Source organism: Lynx rufus, unplaced genomic scaffold (assembly GCF_022079265.1).
Source record: "Lynx rufus isolate CCGP_SWC_20201006 ecotype Redwood Valley unplaced genomic scaffold, mLynRuf1.p SCAF_5, whole genome shotgun sequence".
NCBI classification, from domain to species: Eukaryota; Metazoa; Chordata; class Mammalia; order Carnivora; family Felidae; genus Lynx; species Lynx rufus.
The window spans coordinates 65,136,744-65,156,779 of NW_025814867.1; the positions used below are offsets into that span (position 1 = coordinate 65,136,744).

The following is a 20,036-nucleotide window of genomic DNA, read 5'->3' on the forward strand; positions in this document are numbered from 1 at the left end:
ACACAGAAGGGCAAATATTGTATAATTCCATTTACACGAAGTACCTAAAATAGACTCATAGAGAAAGAAAGCAGTATGGTGATTACCAGGGGCTGGGGGAAGGGATAATGAAGTCACTATCTAATGGGTACAAAGTTTTAGTTTGGGATGATGAAAATGTTCTAGAGATGTATAATATTGGTTGTTGTACCACAATGTGAATGTACTTGATGCTGCTGAATTGTATACTCAGAACGGTTCAAATGGTATATTTTACCACAATTTAAAAAACCCAAATGATATGGATGTAAAGATGGACAACCAGATCAATAAGGGGGGGGGAAAGGTAAGCATAGAAAGAGACCTTTGAGTGCTTGATATATGATAGAAGAAAAATTAAAATCAGCAGGGAAGAAAATGGACTCTCTCCAATGGACAGTAGTGGACAATCAGCTACTACTATGGTAATAGATAAAATTTCATCCTTATCTCACATCCCATATAAATTAGATTATAGTTGAATGATGCTATCAAACTATGAAAGGCCAGACCTTAAAGCTTTTAGAAAAAAATAGACAGCAGTATCTGCATAGTAGTGGTAGAAAAGATATCTTGGGCATAAAATGAAAATCTGTATTAGCTTTCTAGGGCTGTTGGACCAAAGTGCCACAAACTGAGTGGCTTTCAACAACAGAAATTTATTCTGTCACAGCTCTGGAGTCCAGGAGTTCAAAATCAAGGTGTCAGGAAATTTCTGAGATTCTGGTCTCAGATCCTTCCTCTGAGACTGTGAGTAGAATCTTGCCTTGTCTCTCCCTAACTCCTGGCAATGGCCATCAATCCATGGTGCTCCTTATCTTGCAGTTATTCCAATCTCTGCCTCTGTTGTCACATGGAGTTCTCTCTGTGTGTCTACTTCTAAATTTCTTTCCTTGAATAAGCATACCAGTCTTATTGTATTAAAGATGCACACTATTCCACTATGGCCTCATCTTAACTTCTTGTATCTACAACAACCCTATTTCCAAATAAGGTCACATTCTGAGGTATTGGGGAATAGGACTTCAACATACCTTTTTTGGGAGACCCAATTCAACCCATAACAAAAGCATTAACTGTAAAGGAAAGGACTGATACATTTTATCATATTAAATACCAAAGTGAGCAATTAATTCACTTCTTCTGTAAGATACATCAGATAAAAGATACCATGAAAAAGAAATTAGAAGTCCTACCCCCTCCCCCAAAATGTCCTTTTCCCCATTTTTAGTAATCTTGGTACCATAAAACAAATGCAAGTACTAGATCAACAAAAACCACACATTTTTAACATGTCATTTTTATTGAAAAAGTAACATTTTTAAAATTTAGTATAAAAATATAGAGTAAAAATTGATATTCTCTTTCATTTCTGAATTTTATATTCACAATCATTGCAGTTTTTTACTTTGAGTTTTAAATCTTCGCTTAAAAGTTCTTCTTTGAGGCACCTGTCTGGCTCAGTCAGTGGAGCCTGTGACTCTTATCTTGGGGTTGTAAGTTTGAGGCCTTTGCTGGGTGTAGAGAGGACTTAAAAATTAAATCTTAAAAAAAAATTAAAAATAAAATAAAAAATAAAACCTCACTTTGAGGTTACTTTTTAAATTCCTTGAAGTTTTTTCAGTGTAAGGGTTAAGGCAGGGGATATTTTTCATGTTTTCCCCCATATGATTAGATATTCATTTGCTCAGTCATTCATTTATTCACAAATACATTTTGTGTGGTTACTATATTCAGGTACTGTCCCAGGTACAGAGGTTACAGATATGAGCAGGACTAAATGTTCCCTGCTATCACAGCCTTATATTCTAGAGATAGGAAGCAGGCTTTAAAAAACAGAGTAACAAATAAGCCAATTTGTCAGTATGTAAGAACTTGACTAGTGCTATGGAAAATAGAGTACAAAGGGCCAGAAGTACCAGGTATCTGCAGCATGCTGTAAATTTAAATTTAAATGAGCCTTTTGAAAAAGCCCTATTTGATCAGACACATTTAAATGAACATTTGAGCACACAACCTGAAAGTGTAAATTAAGCTGTGTTTAGGATAATAATTAGAAGAGATTAGACAAATACACCAACTAATTTTTTTCTCCAACTGGTTAGATTAAATGGCACAATGAACTATTTTGTGTCACAATTTTGGAAGATAAAAGCAATTGCTGTTCTGACAAAGGCAAAAAAATGATACAACCTTAAGGAGATGTATACTAGATAAGACATTTGGCAATGGAGAATAGGGTCGGGAGTGGGAATCAGATCTTTCTTTGGCTCTTTTCTGCTGATTTACCTGTGTTTGTCATTTCCACTTTCCCATTTCTCCTCCTGCCCCCATGAGACCAAATTCCCTGATTTCTGATTGGCAGTTCACTCATCATAGAGTCCTTTATCAAAAATATTAGTGCTTTTGGCCAGTTTGACTTTTGGTAGGAAAAAGCACAAGCCATTCAGAAATAGCTCCTTATTTGGGCATCATAAATTTAGTTTGTTTTTTTAACAACACGATACTATTTCCACCAAATCCAGATGTATGAGATACCTCCTTTGACGTCATGCACAACACAAATTGCCTTCGCACATCGCATGTATAGGCAGAAGATTGCCTCCCAAGATCATGACCTTTTACTGGTTCCCCTTTCTCTTCCAACTTTGGGAATGGCAACTTGAAAGCAACCAAGGTGATATACTACTTAAGAGATTGTCATTAATCTTCTGGAATCTTCACAAGAATAGATAATAAAGACAGATGTTTATAGGTACACAAGTGTTTGGTAACAGAATCTTCTAGATTCCTGCTAGCAAGCTGATATCAGGAAGAGCCCAAGGTCTTTTGGCAATTTCACTTTCTTCTTGGTTGCTTTCTTAGACTTGGTCACTTTCACAGATATTAGAAAACCGTGTGTTGTTTTGGTCTTTTGGTTGAGGCAGCTTTGCTCAGGCTTCCTTGCTTTGTTGTGACAAGCAATATTTGTTGAGAATACTGTTTTTCCTTTGCAGATTATTTAGCCAATTAAAAAGGCCCCGAAAAAACTAGCTTCTTGGTCCATGTCAATCAATTGCTCATTATTTACAGAGACAAAAATTCTGTCATTTTCCTTCAGCTCAAATATCCCACCTTGATAGATGGAATAGAGTCCATATTCTGAATCCTTAGACCAACAACTATTTCTAGCACTTTTCATTAGCAGTATCGGGTCAGGATAACTTGTGTATTTGTAGATATATTGTACCATTTGTTTGTTTCTCTTTCTGTTCTGTTCTGTTTCCTCAGGTTCCTGAAATCTAAAGTATGTTTGGGAATAGATGTAATAAAACCCCCTCTGATGAATAACCAGCTCACCATTCCTCAAGTGCAAATTATTCAAGAATGAATGTCCTTTTCTTGATGACTCCCAGGAGTTTATTTTCTGACCCAAAGCTTTTTCATTCTTGGAGCCTGGAGGAAGTTTAGAGAGAAAGAAAGTTAGAAGAAGAAAGTTTGTAGCAAAGGCAAGAAATATCTCAGTAGCCATGGCTAGCCAGTTTTTTGGTTGGGATTATAAAGAATTTCAATCTAATATAAACCTTCTTGCTCCTTCAATCTTACAAGATTCTGAATTTCTTATAGAAATCTGGAGGCTACTGTATCATTGTGACCTGCTGTGAGTCCCTTTCTTTTCTGTGCCTCATCCACCACTTAACACTATATCTGCCAAACTCAGCTCTAAACTGTAGCACAGGGGATGATTAACTCAGATGGCAATCTGCCTGCACAGAACTTCTGTCCCAAACCCCTGCCTCCCTTCCTAGGCAGGTGAACTAAAATGAACAACACGTAACGAAACCAAAAGAAATATATCTGTTTCCTTAAGCCTGGAGCTCAGAACTTTTTGCTATTCCTTTGGATCACTTTGGGTTCCTTCTTGGTCTTTCTCAGCAATCCAGAGTCAAGGGCACCATTCAGACAGAGAGCATCTCTAGTACACAATAAGACAGGGCATAAGGTTTGGCAAAGAGGTCCAGATTTAAAGATCTTTAGACCCTTGGATCTTTAACTCCCAAAGACTTTAAATGAAAAAGGGCCCTACCAAAATAGGATATTCCTTTAAACTTTGGGCTCACCTCCACGATTGGTGTAAAGTTTAGTTTTTCAACAGGGCAAAACAACTGTTGTATTTCTTGATAAATAGTAAACACTAACATTATAATAATGATCTCACTCATAGGCAGAACATGTCTCTCATTCATAAAACATGAATTCAGGAATACCAAGAAGACAACTGCCCAGGAAAAAAAAATGAAAAAAAATTCCAAATCTTTTCATCTTTTAACTGATACTTGAAATTTCTTTAACTTGAGATAAAACCTTTTGTAATAATAAAAGCAACTATTTATTAAGTACTTACAATACACAGGAATTTTGCCTGTGCTAATCTTCACTATTTTATGAGTTAAAGATTATCTCCACTTCATACATGAGGAAACTGAAGCTTTATTTGATTAGGTAATTTGCTCAAAACATATATCTAGGTAAAGAGGGGCTGGTATTCCAATGTGCGTATTTAGACTGTAAAACTCTTGCATTGTTATAGCAATGTATGGACACCTGTTCTTTAGTTAAGAAGTACGCTTACCATATTGGCTAAGCTATATGAAACTGACATTTCTCTAAGTGAGAAATGGTCAAATATTGGCAATTTCCCATAGTTCGACCAAGTACAAATGCCACAAGGAATAACTAGTCACTTCTGGTGAAAGTATATGACTGATTCGGAACTCCTAAGGAGGAGGAATATTTGATGGAGGGAGAAAGAGAAATTACTTTGAAGAAGAAGAAGAAAAGCACATATAGGGGCATGGGAAACTCTAAGACAGAGTTCTCCCACCAGAGGATTCTCCTGAGAGCATTTATGCCAGAGTAGTTACTGAGCTATTTTCTCTTGTAATCTTCCTTCTGAGAAAGAGCCAATCTGAGCCCCAGTTACCACTGAGCATTTTGTAGATAGTCATATAGACATTTCATGTAGAAAGTTGAAAGAAAAAATTATTTGGAACGAATTTTTTCATTGCCTTCCTTGAAACCATGATATATTTGTTGTTTCTCTTACTTGGAACTGGGAATGTGCTTCTTCTCCGACTGGTTCCAGTTATGTGAGCTGCTACTCTCTGAGGACCTCTTTCTCTTACTAGGTAAGGAATATTTAGCTGCTTTTCTAAAAGAAAAATGACAAAGAATCTTCAGCACTTGTCAAACTACTTTTCAAATACATTGCTATTCAGAACTGTTGTTGATCAGACATCATAAGCACACTGTGCTTCCAAAATTGATTGTATGGTTGCTCATAAAAGCAGCCCATATATTAATATGATGATCCATCTATTCCAGCTTATGTTTAATTTGGAAAGTATTTTAGATGAGAAGAATAAGCAGCAACTTGGATTATAATTTATCGACATATCAGAGATAAGGTCCAACCAGAATACAACAAAATGAAGATTATGGCCCTTTTCCAAAACAAACAAACAGACAAACAAAAACCAAACAAGTAAATAACCATGGACATGTAATAACTCTGCTTGAGTCATTTAAAATGCACAAATAACCAAGTCTTGGCAAATTTCCACTTTGAGTTATATATAGAGACAATCAGAGTGATTCTGATTCTAAAGGAGTAGCAGTGTAACAATGGTCCAAAGATGCTACAAACTGGTATCCAACAGTCATCCCTTCACCACCCCCCCCCAAGAGAAATATGAATTGGCATACTGGTCATGATAATCAATATGTAAACATAAAAATCACTGGCTCACTAGATCATAATAAACAAATAACACCTACTGATCACATTCCAAAGTACTTTGGAACAGACTTTAAATATACAAATTCAACATATTACCCTTTAATTTTTAAATTTTTATTTATTTTGAGAGAAAGAGAGAGAGAGAAAACATGAGTGGACGAGAGGCAGAGAGAGAAGGAGAAAGAGAATCCCAAGCAGGATCATGTTCAGCATGGAGCCCAATGTGGGACTCCATCCCACAACTCTAAGATAATGACCTGAGCCAAAATCAAGAGTGGGACACTCAACTGACTGAGCCACCCAGGTACCCCAACAAACTACCTCTTTTTAAAAAATCAGCTTAAACGTCCCACGTGTGCTTCTACTGGTTGTTAAGATAAATTATATTCTTTCATCAAGCAAATATTGCCAGGACTAAGGCACTGCACTATGCTGTATATGGGTTGCAAAGATTAGCCACTGATTGCACTGACTGAGCCCTCAAAGGACTTATAGTCTTTTAGGAAAAATATAAATTAGAAAGTGAAAATTTACCTGTGAGAAATATAAATAAAGGGTGATGGGTGTTCACAAGAGGGAGAGATTCCTACTTATTGGAGAATTGAGGTCAGGGGAGGGTTTGTGCTAACGCTTACTCCAATAAACCAAAGTGCCCATCACATCTATGCCAGGCACTCTTTTAGGAGCAAGGAGAAAGAATATAAATAAATGAATGCAAACAAACATTTGAGGTGCAAATGGCAATTTGATCTGAATAGGATGAGGATGGGCAGGCTTGGGAAGGAGGGCTGGAAGAAGGGCATTCTCTGAGATCTAGGCCAGAGGCCAGAGGCAGGACTCACAAAGCATTCCTGGGACACAGACAAGGGAGGAGTTCAGTTTTAGGCTTGAATGAGGAGACAAACTATAGAGGATTTGAATGTTAAACTAAGAGATTTGGATTTTACAGGATGTGGATTTTGAATGATTTGGGGCAGGGAAGTGAAGGGACAATGTGTTGTGCTTTAGGCTATCCTGTCTCAAAGAAAGCTGTGATGGTTAGAAGGTGAGAGGGCTGGAGACTGGCAAGTAAGTGATCAGGACTGAGAACAGGAGGCCTTAATCTAGGCTAGTAGGTGGGGGAACTGAGAAGAGGTGGTAAAAAAGGGAAAGAATAAATAGGAAACGGGAATCTCTTCCATCTATCTGGTATGAGTTGTTGCTTATTCAGGATGGGAAGGCATTTGTACAGTACTGAATACCAAATATATCATGAGGCTGCATGGTCAATTACATAATGCTCTCAGAATGCTCAGCTTTCAAGGTTGATGTGTCCATTCACCTTGAACTCCCACTGTTAAATAATTCATAATGCCTTGCCTGCCCTTAGACCTTAACACTTTGTTTTAAAATATTCAATAACTGAATCCAATTATAAATATCTTGCATTTGAGGTCATTGCAAGGATATGGGAAAGCCTAGATAGAAAAGCAAATTCTAAAGAGGATATTTCCTCTTTAGAGGCTATAGCAAACACTTCCTAGAAAAGAAACCTGTCAATGTGTCTATTTGGATGTCATCAATACATCTAGGTATGCTGATTAGTATATGATTTCTACATTTCATTGGGATGAGTGAAAAAGAATATTTTTCTTACAACACTGAAAGTGTTGTACGTACATCTACTATAGATCGTAGATCTGTTGTGCCTCATCAGAAGAGGAAGAGTATTCAATGTTCTGACTACCACTTTTGCTTTTGGGGAAAGAATGCTTAGACCCTGGGATCAGGTCTTATCTTGTTTAATAAAAGCTATTTAATAAATAAAAATGGGAGTTGTTAAGTAATGAGGAAGCCTATCATATTGAAAAAAGATAGGTGACCGGGCACTTGGGTGGCTCAGTTGGTCGTGTCCAACTCTTGATTTTGGTGCAGGTCATGATCTCCCAATTCATGGGATCAAGCCCTCCATTGGGCTCTGCACTGACAGCGAGGAGCCTGCTTGGGATCCTCTCTCCCTCTTTCTCTGCCCCTTCTCTCTCTCTCTCTCCCCCTCTCTCTCCCTCTCTCTGTCTCTCTCTCAAGATAAATAAACATTAAAAAGAAAAAAGGAAAAAGAATAGTTGAAAAGTAGAAAGACATCATTACAACACTTATATTGAAGAACATTTTCTTCTCTGCCAGGCTGGTATGCCCTAAGTCTCTGGTATATGTATTCAGGCCTCTATGGCTATTATCATGGGAAAATGGGACAATGGTGAGCCAAATGTGAAGAAGTAGAAAACTGATTTAATAGTTTTATTTACTTATGTATTCACTTTAAAAATATGTATTAAGAACCCTCTTTTTTGAGAGGGAGAGAGAGAGAATGTGTACATGAACAGAGGAGGGGCAGAGGGAAAGGGAGAATCTTAAGCAGGCTCCACACCCACCACAGAGACTTGCTCAGGGCTCAATCTCACGACCATGAGATCATGACCTGAGCAGGAATCAGGAGTCAGACACTCAACCACTGAGCCACCCAGGCACCCCTGTATGAAGAACCTTCTATGTGGAGAGAGATGGTGGTGGCACAGTATTGTGAATGCACCATTTGCCACTACACTGTGCACTGCAAAATGGTGAATTGTAAAATTTTTGAAGGTAGTGGGGTAGGAGGGTCCTGAACTCACATCCTCCCATGGACACACCAAGGCTACAACCACATATAGAGCAATGCTCTCTGAGAAGGACCTGAAGACTAGCAGAACAGCTCTTCCACAGCTAAAGATATAAAGAAAGAGCCACATGGAGAAGAGTTGAAAGGGGCAGAGACAAGTCTGGTCAGGACCCACACCCCAGGTGAGGCGATCTACAAGTTGGGGGGATATCATAGGCGTGAAATTCCCCCTGGGGAGCAAGGGATTCAAGCTCCACATGGGACACTGACCAGGGGCCTGCACTGGGAAGACAAGCTCTCACCATGTCCAGCTTTGAGAATGAGTGGGGCTCAACTCCAGGGGAGCCAGCTAGCACCACTCGCCTCATCCTGGCATTACCCTGTGGACCTGTCCCCCTCAATCTTCCCATCCCCTAAAGCAGCGGGGCTGAGATCAATTATCCCCATGAAGCTGCTCCTTCCCTGCCACATGCCAGGGGTGACCTCAGCTGAGACCGGCGTCCTTCCAAAGTGGCTTCTGACCCAGGGCAGGTAGCCAGACCTAGGGCCAGCCACACCCACCAGCAGTTGTGGCCTAGTCACTACAGGAGGATACACACAGTCCACACAAGGAACACTCTTGAAGTGCCTGATTCTGGTGACCAGAGAGGATTATATTTCTGGTCGCCACAGAATACCTTCCACATAACGCCACTCCTTCATGAAAAGATGCTCAGCATTGCTCATCATCAGGAAAATAAAAACCAAAACCATGATGAGATACCACCTCAGACGTGGTAATAACAAAAGGACAAGAAACAACAAGGGTTGGTAAGGATGTGGAGAAAAGGGAACCCTACTACATTGTTGGTGGGAATATAAATTGGTGCAGTCACTGTGGAAAAGAGTATGGAGAGTTCTCAAAAAGTTAAAAATAGAAAAACCATATGATCCAGCAATTCCACTTCTAGATATTTATCCCAAGAAAATGAAAGTGAAATCACTGTCTCGAAAAGATATATCCACCATTATATTCATTGTAACATTGTTTATAATAGCCAAGATATGGAAGCAACGTTAAGTGTCTATCAACAGATGAATGGATAAAGAGGCTGTGGTACACACACACACACACACACACACACACACACTGGAACATTATTCAGGCATAAAAGAGAATAAAATCTAGCCATTTAAGACAACATGGATGGATGCAGAGGGTATTATGCTAAGTGAAATAAGTTAGACAGATAAAGACAACATAAGATTTCACTTATACGTGGAATCTAAAATCAAACAAACAAACAGAACAAGACAAAAAGACTCATAGGTACAGAGAACAAACTGGTGGTTGCCAGATGGGAGTGGGGTGAGGAGATGGACGAAATAGGTAAAGGTGATTAAAAGGTACAAATTTCCAGTTATAAAATAAATAAGGCACGGTAATACAAAATGCAGCATAGGGAAGATAGTGAATAATATTGTAATAATTCTGTATGGTGACAGATGGTAACTATACTTATTATAGTGTGCATTTTGTAATGTATATAAATGTCAAATCACTATGGTGTACAACTAAAATGAATATATTATTGTATGTCAACTATACTTCAATTAAAATATAAAATGAGAATGACACCTTTTATCCCCCCCCAAAAAATATTACTAGTATATTATGTGAATTTCATCTCAATCAAAATACATACATGTGTGTACAAAAGGTGGTCCACCTAAGGGCCAGGGGAATAAAAGATTCTACTAGGTTTGGAGCATAGAGTTAGGTGCTAGGTATAGAGAAATGAGAGAAATAGACATGTGTTCTATCTTTATGTATCTTTAAAGTAGTGGGGAATCAGCACACAGATAAAAAATACATAAAAATGGAAAGAGATGAAAGGAGGTGCTTGTTATCTTACCTAAATAAGGTAGCCAGGGACATTCTCTCTGAAGAAGTAACATTTAGGCGATAGTTTGAGAATGAGAAGGAGTCAGTTGTATGAAAAGCCAGGAAGGGAAGAAGCCAGCCTGGGGAATAGCCCTTTGAGGGGAGCCCTTATGGGTTAAGAGCAGGGTGCTGACCATGAAGAAGAAGGTGACCATGGGTGAGGGACCATGAGAGAATTGTGGTGGGTGGGTCGGTGGGTGAAGGATTGCTGGGAAAAATGACGAAGTGAGGGGCTCTTGCATAAAGAAGGGCATAGAGCTTAGTGGTGGTCAGAAGCAGAGAAAAGATGAGTTACTTGGGGGCCTTCACTTATCTTACTTCCAGCCATGTACCAGAAAGGATTTAGATGGCTCATTTATGAAACACTGGCAAGTAAAAGATAAATAATGGAAGAAATTGAGATGAAAGGAAAACCCACATTGGGAGAAATAAAGTTTTGACCATAGATGGGCCACAGATTTGGCCCTAAGTGTTCCGTCAGTGCAAATAGGAAAATAGAATCAAGTGTTTTGAGACACCGAGTAGAAGTTGGAGGGGGGATATGTGGATGCGAGCAGAGAAGAAGAGCTGGAGAACTAGTCACCCCGTCATGAAGTTGACAGTAGAAAATTAAAATAACAAAAAAAAAAAATACTACCTGGAACTGTAGGAATGGTTTCCTCATAGGTTCTCAAAATCTGCAAACAGTATTGAATAAAGCTTGTTAATTTCCCTAAAAATAATTAAACTGACTAGAGAATGCCTATGGCTCTTCTTGCGGGTGTCTGAGATGAAATTTCTACATAGGACATCAATCCCAGAAGCTTTAGTTGTTCAAGCACAGAGTTTGTGTGGGGTAGGGTGGGAGATGGGGTGAATACTGAGGCAGAGGCAGCTGTTCCCGCATGGTGACCGAGGATGGTCCTATGTCTGGGAAAGATCTGTTTCTTGATGAAGTCTTCAAAAGGCCACACCTGAAGCAACACAGGAGGAAGGTGCCAGCTGCCAAGTTAGGTCAGGCTAATGTTCCCTCAAACCCCCTTGTAGCTAATGGATGTGGCAACCATGCCACTTAACTCTCTCTGTGTGGGGTGTGTGTCTGCACACAAATGTGTGTATATGTGCACTACGTAATAGCATTCAGGAGCTTTGCATTGGGCAGACCCAAGTCTCAAGATATAAGGCACACTTCCTCTCTCTTGGGATGCCCACAGACACAGAGCCCATCAAGCCGGGACCTGCAACACTGTCATTCTCTCATTTCTGACATTGGCTAGGGCATTCTTCACATCAAAATAAAAAATAATATCTTTACTAAACAACTAACATCACTTTCTTTGTACTAACCAGTGGGGAAAACCAGTAAGAAAGAGTGAAACCTTAGCCTTTCTATCAGACGGGCTAATGCGGACTGCTCATCCACAGCTTCTAAACTCCCCTCCACCCAGCTCTGCTACTTGGGCCTTTATCCATCACTGCCTTCCTTTCCTGCCACTGTTGTTAATTTTGAAACTGCCAGAAACTCCCCTCCTCTGTACTCCCACCCCAGAGCAGAAGCTCTCTGCCTTCCCCTTGGCCTCAAGCCCTGACCTGCTAATGGAGGGTCTGCCAATAGCACAATGGGCACTGGTATATGGAAGGGAAAGGAGCTGTGCCTCGGCATAGTCTCTGTGTCTCTCTCATTCTGGGACAGAAGGGAGGAAGGAAGAAGCAGCAGGAAAGAGAGAAGGGTAATTCCTACAGCTTGGGAAACAGATTAAAAGAATAATGACTGTCTGGTCAGATGGTCCAGATTCAGATCTGTCAATCATTAGCTCTGGAAAACTTTGCTCGTTACTTAACTGATGTAAACTTTAATTTCTTCATCTATTTAAAAAATAAAAAAGAGGAAGATAATAATGCTTCCTTCCTCACAGAGCTGTTATGGGGATTAAATGAGATATCCTACATAATGGGCATAGGATGTTTACTGGAAATAGTCTGTTCCATTAATGGTGCTTGGAAAAAAAAAGGGAACTCTTTCCCCCCTTTTTGTCTGCATCCTCTTCCAGCTTCTGCCTGTTCCAGTTAGTGGCAGCATATGAGGATGGGAGGGAGAGAGAGAACAGCAAGAAAGAGGTATGTGCAATCTATCCCCACCCCTTTTCAGTCTCCAGATTTCTGCCCTAGTTCTGAGTTCCTCTCCCCTACCACCTGTGGGTTTGCCCCCATGAACACCAGGGACTGCAGAGTCCCATTCATTCCTCGGTCTTCTCAGGATGTTTCCCAACCCTGGGCCTTTCCTCGTCCTCGCCACTTGGGGCCACAGAGTCACAGCTGCATCACTATAGCTTGTGCTGTGAGCTGGTGGGCACCCTTTTCCGGCCTCCAGCCGAAGTCAGATTTCATTTCTCATAGAAATGGCATCATAGATGACATCTGGGCTCTACTATGAGGACTGTTTGGGGTTATAAATCAGAGCTCTAACCACTGACATAACACTGTTTCAGTGGAAAGACAGGGCACCAAACAATGGACTTTCAATCATATCTTTAAAACACATCTTCTTCCCGCCCTGGGAATGTCCCCAGTATTTTTAAAACAATAACAGTATATCCTAGTTTACAGAGTATTTTTATACCCATGTTCTCTTCTGACCTTTCTGGAAGGCAGAAGGCAAAACTATGAAAGCAAAATGATATAATTTAGTGAAATAAACTACTAGCTAACATAGTGTTTCTGCTAGAGATCCTGCATCCATAAACAGATCATATTTTGTAATTTGTCACTTATTGACTATATATTGAGATGTCATCACCTTCAATTTCTCAAAGCGTCTCTTCGTTCCCTCTTCTTTCCTCTTTTTTCATCTCTATGTGCATACACAAATAAAGATATATTTAATTGCAGACATCAACAAGGTGCAAAGATTATAAAACACCATTATTTGGCATCTTCTGTCTTCTGAACAACAACAAAACCACACACATCTTTTATCATTGTGTGATCTTGAACACATTGCCCAGTCTGTGCCTCAATTTTCCACAATGTGAGATAAAAAGGGCAGACTAGATGGGGAGGCTCTCTGGAGGAGAGGAATGAGCTCTAGCCTGGGAGTCAGCCAGGCCCCTCTGTTTGGTGCTGTTCCACTTTCTTCTAGTTTTAGGAATTTGGGGGAGATCACTAAAACACTCTGGGCCTCTGTTGTCTCCTTTGCAAAATGAGGCATCTACGCTTGATGATCCTAGGTGTTCTTTCTCTTGCGACCCTCCACGTCTGGTGGTCCACCTACCTTTCTAACAAACTGACGGAGCTGCCATTTCACTTGCCAGCACGGGGTGTTCATACTCTCTTCATCATTGGGGTCCCAAGGGATATCGTCTTCCTTTAAGAAACAAGCAATGCCACTTTGGGAGTATTTGTCCTGCATCTGGGTTAAGATGGAATATAATACATTATTATAGAGAAATGCTTTTTATTTTTGTTCATTTACAAGTTAAGACAACAGGAACCGATGACAGATTCAGAGAAGTCTTGGTACCTTGGATAAGCTTGTGGGTTGAAATAAACAGTAAGCATGCTGTCCTTTGTCTTGTGAATAAATATAAGCAGTCAGACGTGGTGGGAAGGATACAGGTGTGGGCCAGACATCCTGGGTCACAATGCCCTCCACTGATCCTGCCGTTAAACAGCTGTGTGTCCCTCAACAAATTGCTTTTTCTCTTCTGTGTCTATTTTTCATTTGAGTTTTGAGCTGGTTCATTGTGGTGATCTTTGAGGTCCTTTCCACCTCTGAGATGGGGGGGTGTCCCATTCTAAAGCTGGGAAGCTATCTAGGTACAAAGTAGGCAATAGAGTCCATTTAAATTCCAGCATCCTAAATAAAAAATTAAACAAATCCTCTGGGATGCAGACGATATTGTGTAAATTCTAGTTATTGTGATTTCTAGTCCTCTGGATGGCCAAATCTGGACCATATTGCCACTGAAAATCTTAATGTTGTCTCATTAAATGTCCACACTAGCTAGGGATTTACCTGCAGAGACTTGAAACACCATTTGAAGGTTTGCCCCCTCCTTCTGAGAGCAAACAGTTATAATGGCCAGGTAATTTTCAATAAAGTCCTAGCTTGATATTAAACATACACACACACACACACACACACACACACACACACACACACACGTGCATGCACACATGGAACAAATCGCATATATCCCAAACCACTCAGCACATTGCAGGGTGATAACTGGTTAATTTTACAAAGAAAAATGGGAAGTCCATGCAAGGCCAGACATTGTTTTTTGGTTTTTTTTTCTTTCCTGTTTTCGTTTTTAACAAGTGGGATTGAGGATATGTTATTTCTCTGTACAAATCTGAATTGTCTTTCTCTGGGGAAATAAATGGGAAAATGGCCATTTTTATCTGTTGTTTGAACTTAGGGGACTCCCAAGCTTGAAGGAAAGACCAAACAATGATGCTCCTTCTCATAAAAAGACAATCTCATTCCAGATCAAAATAACTTGTTTATGGGAGGTCCCAGCCAGAGTCAGCTGGTTCAGTACTCAGTCATGCACTCCTTGGACATTTGATCCAGGTCCTTCAAGTGCAAAAGTACAAACCTAAGCTGATTAATTCCTTCCACACACTCTGGCATAGAACATTCATTTACTTTTAAATGTTTATTTTCTTTCTTCCTGTTTTAAATTACAACAGTAAAACATTCAGCCTAGTAAATGTAGTAGGGGTGACAGCTGGGGCCACCTGAGTAGAGACACAACTAGCAGTGGAGTCAGTCAACATCACTTTGTCCCTACCCACCCCATGGCCTTCTCCTGTAGAGTTCTATTTGCATCTCCAACATATGTGGGAGCTGAAAAGCATTTCCCAGAAAAGCACTCAATTACGTATAGTTTAGAAATATGAGAACATATCTAGCAAATCGGGGCGTAGGATTGGAGAGGAAAAGCTGGATGTAGTACAAGGCCTGAGGGTGATTCCAGGAAGAGCAAGTTAGCTTCATTGGACACTGTCCCAGTGCAGCCGGTATGGGTGTTCTCTGGCCAGACATCGGTATGATAAAACTGAATAAACAGGCTCACAAACTTCTGTAACATGTTGAGATGAAAAGTTGTGCATGACACAGAGGGGAGGGAGTGATTTATTTTCTTACTTCACAGCAGTTAGAAGCTGTCTCAGCAGGAAAAGATGAAGAACATGGAGGATAGGGCCAGGGGCAAGAAAGGGCAGAGCTGAGCATTGACTGAGACTGGGCAGCCATGGTAGCTGGCAGCTGCCTGTGAACCGAACTGGGTGGAAGCAGGGACTAGCCCAGGCCAGAACCGACTGCTGCCTATAGGCTCTGGCTGCCCACTGGGGGTTTTCCAGAAACATCTCTAGCAGGTGGGAGGGAGAACCCTGAAAGCTGAGTAAGATCCTAGGTGTACATGGGAGGGAGCATGACAAGCTAATGTGACTCCATTGTTACCCCCAAACTTAATGAAGCCTAGAAACATTGTTAGTACACAGGCAACCTGGAAAATATAGGAAAATAAAGAACATTTTTCTAAATGAAAAATAAACAAAAAACACACTAAAATCACCCTCATCCTACTTCCTAATTAAGCTCTGGATGATCTCTCTTGTTTACAGGCTGTCTGTGGGCAGTTTTGTGCGTGATTGTTTTCTCTTAAGACTACATAAAAATGTCATGTTCTTTAAATCTACATGAAAATCTTATATAGATAGCATAGATGCTTTTATGACATTCACTGTAGAAAATTTATAAAATACAGAAAAACAAGACACCCATATACACCAAAAATACAGGAAAAAAGACACCCATAATCCCACCATTTAGAAGTCACAATGACCAGCATTTTGGTATTTCTCTTCTAGAAGCCCAGAGAGAAAGCCCCAACCACCCTCCCCATCCCCCACATTTTCTTGTATTATCATATTTGGTGGTTTCTTCTACAGACTTTGGCCAATGCTGGTGACTAGATGCATGAGTGAGGGGTTGCTGTGGTTTTTTCAAGAATGATTCATGAGGATTAATATGATGTGTCTCTCTTTCTCCTTCTTTTGCACATCCTTTCCACTTCAAAGCATGAATTTCCTGCCTCACACCTCAGACCAGAGCTATTCTCTCCCTAACCACATGTGGGTGTTGGGGCAGGGGGATGTGTGTGCTATTTTCATTTGTATGCTTCTCAGGGACACAGCTTTCACACAGGTTCCTGCTCTTCTGCTCCAAAAGCCCTTGGTTTTGACAAGTGGATTTCCACTGTGTTGGTGTCATCACAAACATGGTGATTGTCTAGGCCACGGCCAGCCAGTCCTTCGCAGGGCTTTTGGGCTACAGGGTGGACTCCTTTGCCAGTTGACTCAGGGACTTCAAGGTGGCAGCACTGACCCTCTCTGCTGCCCTGACATTAGTGTCTGAAAACTATTTTCTGCAAACCACAAATACCACAAAGAACCACTTATGGAGATTGGTAGATAATGGTCCCCTTCTCCTTTGTCTTATCCATCTATGATACCACAGTGATAGGCAGCCCCCTTGTCACAAAACATTCTCAGAGAGACAAACTTTAGAGACTAAGCCCATATTTATTGATCATGCTTGCTAGTCTATAGGCTTATTTGGGAACGTCCAGTTAGACATTACTCAGCTCTCCTTAGGCCACACTCCCTAAAGTCCGCTCAGTGTCTTTTCTAGAAAGTTTCATTTGCCAAAGTAGAATCTGTGATTTATTTTAGAAAATTAGTACTTATGTTAAGTATGCTTTTCCAAGCTTTACACAACCAAAGAGACTCAGATTCATTTTTCCTTGCAAGCATTCCTGGTGAAGAGGTGGAAACTTCAAGAAACTTCTCAATACAATGGCCACAGTTTATTGAGCACTTACCTAATGCCAGCGTTCAAAATTGTACTTTCCCTTTAACCAGCTTTATAATCTTGGACAAATTGCTTAACTCCAAGAATCTTAGTTTACTTATGTGTAAAATGGGGTAATTATATTTATAAGACTTTTTTTTTAGAGACAGAGAGTGGGGGAGGGGCAGAGGGGGGGAGAGAGGGAGAGGGAGAGAGAGGGAGGGAGGGAGGGAGGGAGAATCCCAAGCAGGCTCCATGCAGAGCCCAATGCAGGGCTCAATCTCATGACCCTGGGATCATAACCTGAGCCAGAATCAAGAGCTGGATGCTCAACCAACTGAGCCACTCAGGCACCCCAACAGGATTTTTATAAGGATCAAATAGAGCAATATTTTGCAAAGTCCCTGGAACACAGTGTTTGCTCAATATCTGTTAATTCTCTTTCCTTTCTGGCACTCTCAATGAATTCTTCTGCGTGTCTATAAACATATGTATATATATGTAACTACACAATCAAGAAAAACATATGCACACGGGGACATGTTAAGATTTGAAATTTCCATTTTTATAGAATTCAAAAAATTACTTGATCATAAACCCAGACAATTGCATGAGTCTGCTCAGTCAAGAACCAGTTAATATAGTCTTAAAATTAGGCCAACTTGTAATGTCAGCAAATTGAGGCAATGATTTTCTTTCGTAATAAAGATACAGACTCATTCTGCTTATGCTGCAAAGTCAACAAAGGTTAGGACATTCTAGATCCAAACTTGTAAACACAGCAGAATTCCAGACTCTCATGCAGACTTAGAACTAGAGGCATGCTTATAGTTACATTGATGTTTTAGTTGCAGACATACAGCCTCTTCTGAATACAGCAAAGCTGACTTTACTGGTCACCTAATGGTAACCATCACTTATATAATTACTTGCAAGTCAAACAAGAGTCTACTTCATCCAAAGTCAAAGGAAAAATTTGCAAGTATCTGAGATAACCAAATTTATACTCCACAGGGTATACAAACTGCATATCCTTAACAGATACTCACTCTATGGCATTTGGATAATTTATATTTTTCTGAGACCCTTCTTACTTGCATTTCCTAGCCAGCTGGCAGATGTAATATTGCCTTATCAGTGTGCATCACAGGGTGCAAATATATTAACCCTGTGGACACCCTGTTGTGGAGGGAGGAATGTTACTTAGCTGCCTGAAGACCTGATTTCAACTCTGCTTCCAAAGCTCTGTCTGAGCCTGGATAAGTCATTTTGCCTGGGGGTCTCTAGTCTCCTCATCTATGAAATAGGGGGTGTTCAAAGTTCCTTCCAGCTCACAGTTCTCTACTATACAATACACAATTAGTCAATTAGTCAAAAAATACATAAGAAGCCACAAGCTGACTTGGTTTATTGTCAGCAATTCTGCATTCATAGTTCCAAACGGTTTATACAGTTGAGAAGTACATGAACTAAAAAGCCACTAAGGTTTTTTTCTCTGTCAAATGTACCTGGATTCCTACTTGACCACCCACAGGCATAGAATAATTGTTTTATTTTCAATTATTTTATCATGAACAGTAAAATGCTGAGTCCATATGGTAACCTCTTTATTACAGGCTTTATGCGTGGCATGTCCGTGGCGGAGGAATAGACGCGTGCCAGTCCTTAATATCCTCTCTACTGTCAACAAAGAAGTGCCACAGATCTAAAACCAAAACATGTTTCTAAGATCTGACTTACCCTCCACCTCATGTCTTGGAGGAAAAAGAGAAACCTGATGACATTCCAAGACTCAGGTCTGATTTTAGTTCGATTGCTAGTATTGTAAACTATACATAGTGTTGAAGAGAAAAAAAAAACCAACCACCTCCGGAGTTTTGTTCCTGCATCTGCTAGTAGCTGGTAGCTGCACTTGGTTCACACAATCCTTTCAACTTACACTTTGACAAGGTCCTCAGCAATTACATGCGTTAGCAGTTAGGGTCCACAGGCAGAGAAAGGGAACAGTTTTTCCTACTGTAAAGTCTTCACAGAGGAGGAAACAGAGGCAGTTAACCAGGTTTGCCGAGAGCCTCGGTCAGGAGCTGTGTGCATTGTACTGACCTGCCTCAGTTCACTGGTGAAGTACATGTAAGTCACGGCCACGCAGAGGGACTGCAGGAGCACAGTGAAGATCAGGATCAGCACGCAGGTTTGCCCGGGACTGGGGCCCGCCGGGGCCTGCATCTCGACCACGGTCCTGTCCTCTCCGACAGTCACTGCTGCAAAGGCAGCCAGACAGCAGGTTGTTGTTGTCGAACCAACCATCGGGGGTGGAGCCCTTTTTAGGTTTCGTTTATTAAAGAAATAATCAAAGTGAAACTGAAACAACATGCTGGAAGCCAGAGGAGCCAGAGAAACACTAGTAAAATTCTGGGAAGTTCTTTCCATTTTATAGGAATGTCAGGGACCAAGGAAGTAAACACACAGGAAAAAATTGTTCAGGGCACATGGGTGACTCAGTAGGTTAAGTGTCCCACTTCAGCTCAGGTCATGATCTCACGATTCAGGAGTTCGAGCCCCGTGTCCAGCTCTGTGCTGACAGCTCAGAGCCTGGAGCCTGCTTCAGATTCTGTGTCTCCCTCTCTCTCTGCCCCTTCCCTGCTCATGTTCTGCGTGTGTCTCTCTCTCTCAAAGATAAATAAACATTAAAAGAAGGTTTTTTTTAATGTTTTGAAGTTGGAAGGACTGTGCGTTAAGTCAAACAGCTCCTCCCGCAATGCTCAGGGCCTTTGGGGTCCTGTGGATGCACCTTTGCCCAGCAGCTGTACTGGTTCCTAAGCTCCCAGGCTGCATCTCC

At 40.7% G+C, this 20,036-nt stretch overlaps 1 protein-coding gene across 1 annotated transcript; it reads right to left on the bottom strand.

Moving 5' to 3' along the window:
- Positions 1-1,732: 1,732 nt before the first annotated feature.
- Positions 1,733-19,463, bottom strand: TNFSF10 (TNF superfamily member 10). The gene is made up of 5 exons (XM_047099468.1): positions 19,301-19,463; positions 13,610-13,747; positions 10,997-11,036; positions 5,105-5,209; positions 1,733-3,453 (listed from the first exon to the last, which is right to left on the bottom strand). Exons 1-5 carry the CDS (start codon positions 19,421-19,423, stop codon positions 3,020-3,022), a joined length of 840 nt encoding a protein of 279 aa, XP_046955424.1. The 5' UTR covers positions 19,424-19,463; the 3' UTR covers positions 1,733-3,019.
- Between the last annotated feature and the right edge of the window lie 573 nt (positions 19,464-20,036).

Excerpts from the sequence above, each read along its gene's own strand:
- TNFSF10 (XM_047099468.1), bottom strand. The coding sequence starts at position 19,423 with ATGCAGGCCCCGGCGGGCCCCAGTCCCGGGCAAACCTGCGTGCTGATC. Across the intron at positions 11,037-13,609 it reads TCCGTCAGTTTGTTAGAAAG|ATTTTGAGAACCTATGAGGA; the intron begins GTAGGTGGACCA and ends TACTGTTTGCAG. Across the intron at positions 3,454-5,104 it reads AAGCACATTCCCAGTTCCAA|GCTCCAAGAATGAAAAAGCT; the intron begins GTAAGAGAAACA and ends AACTTCCTCCAG.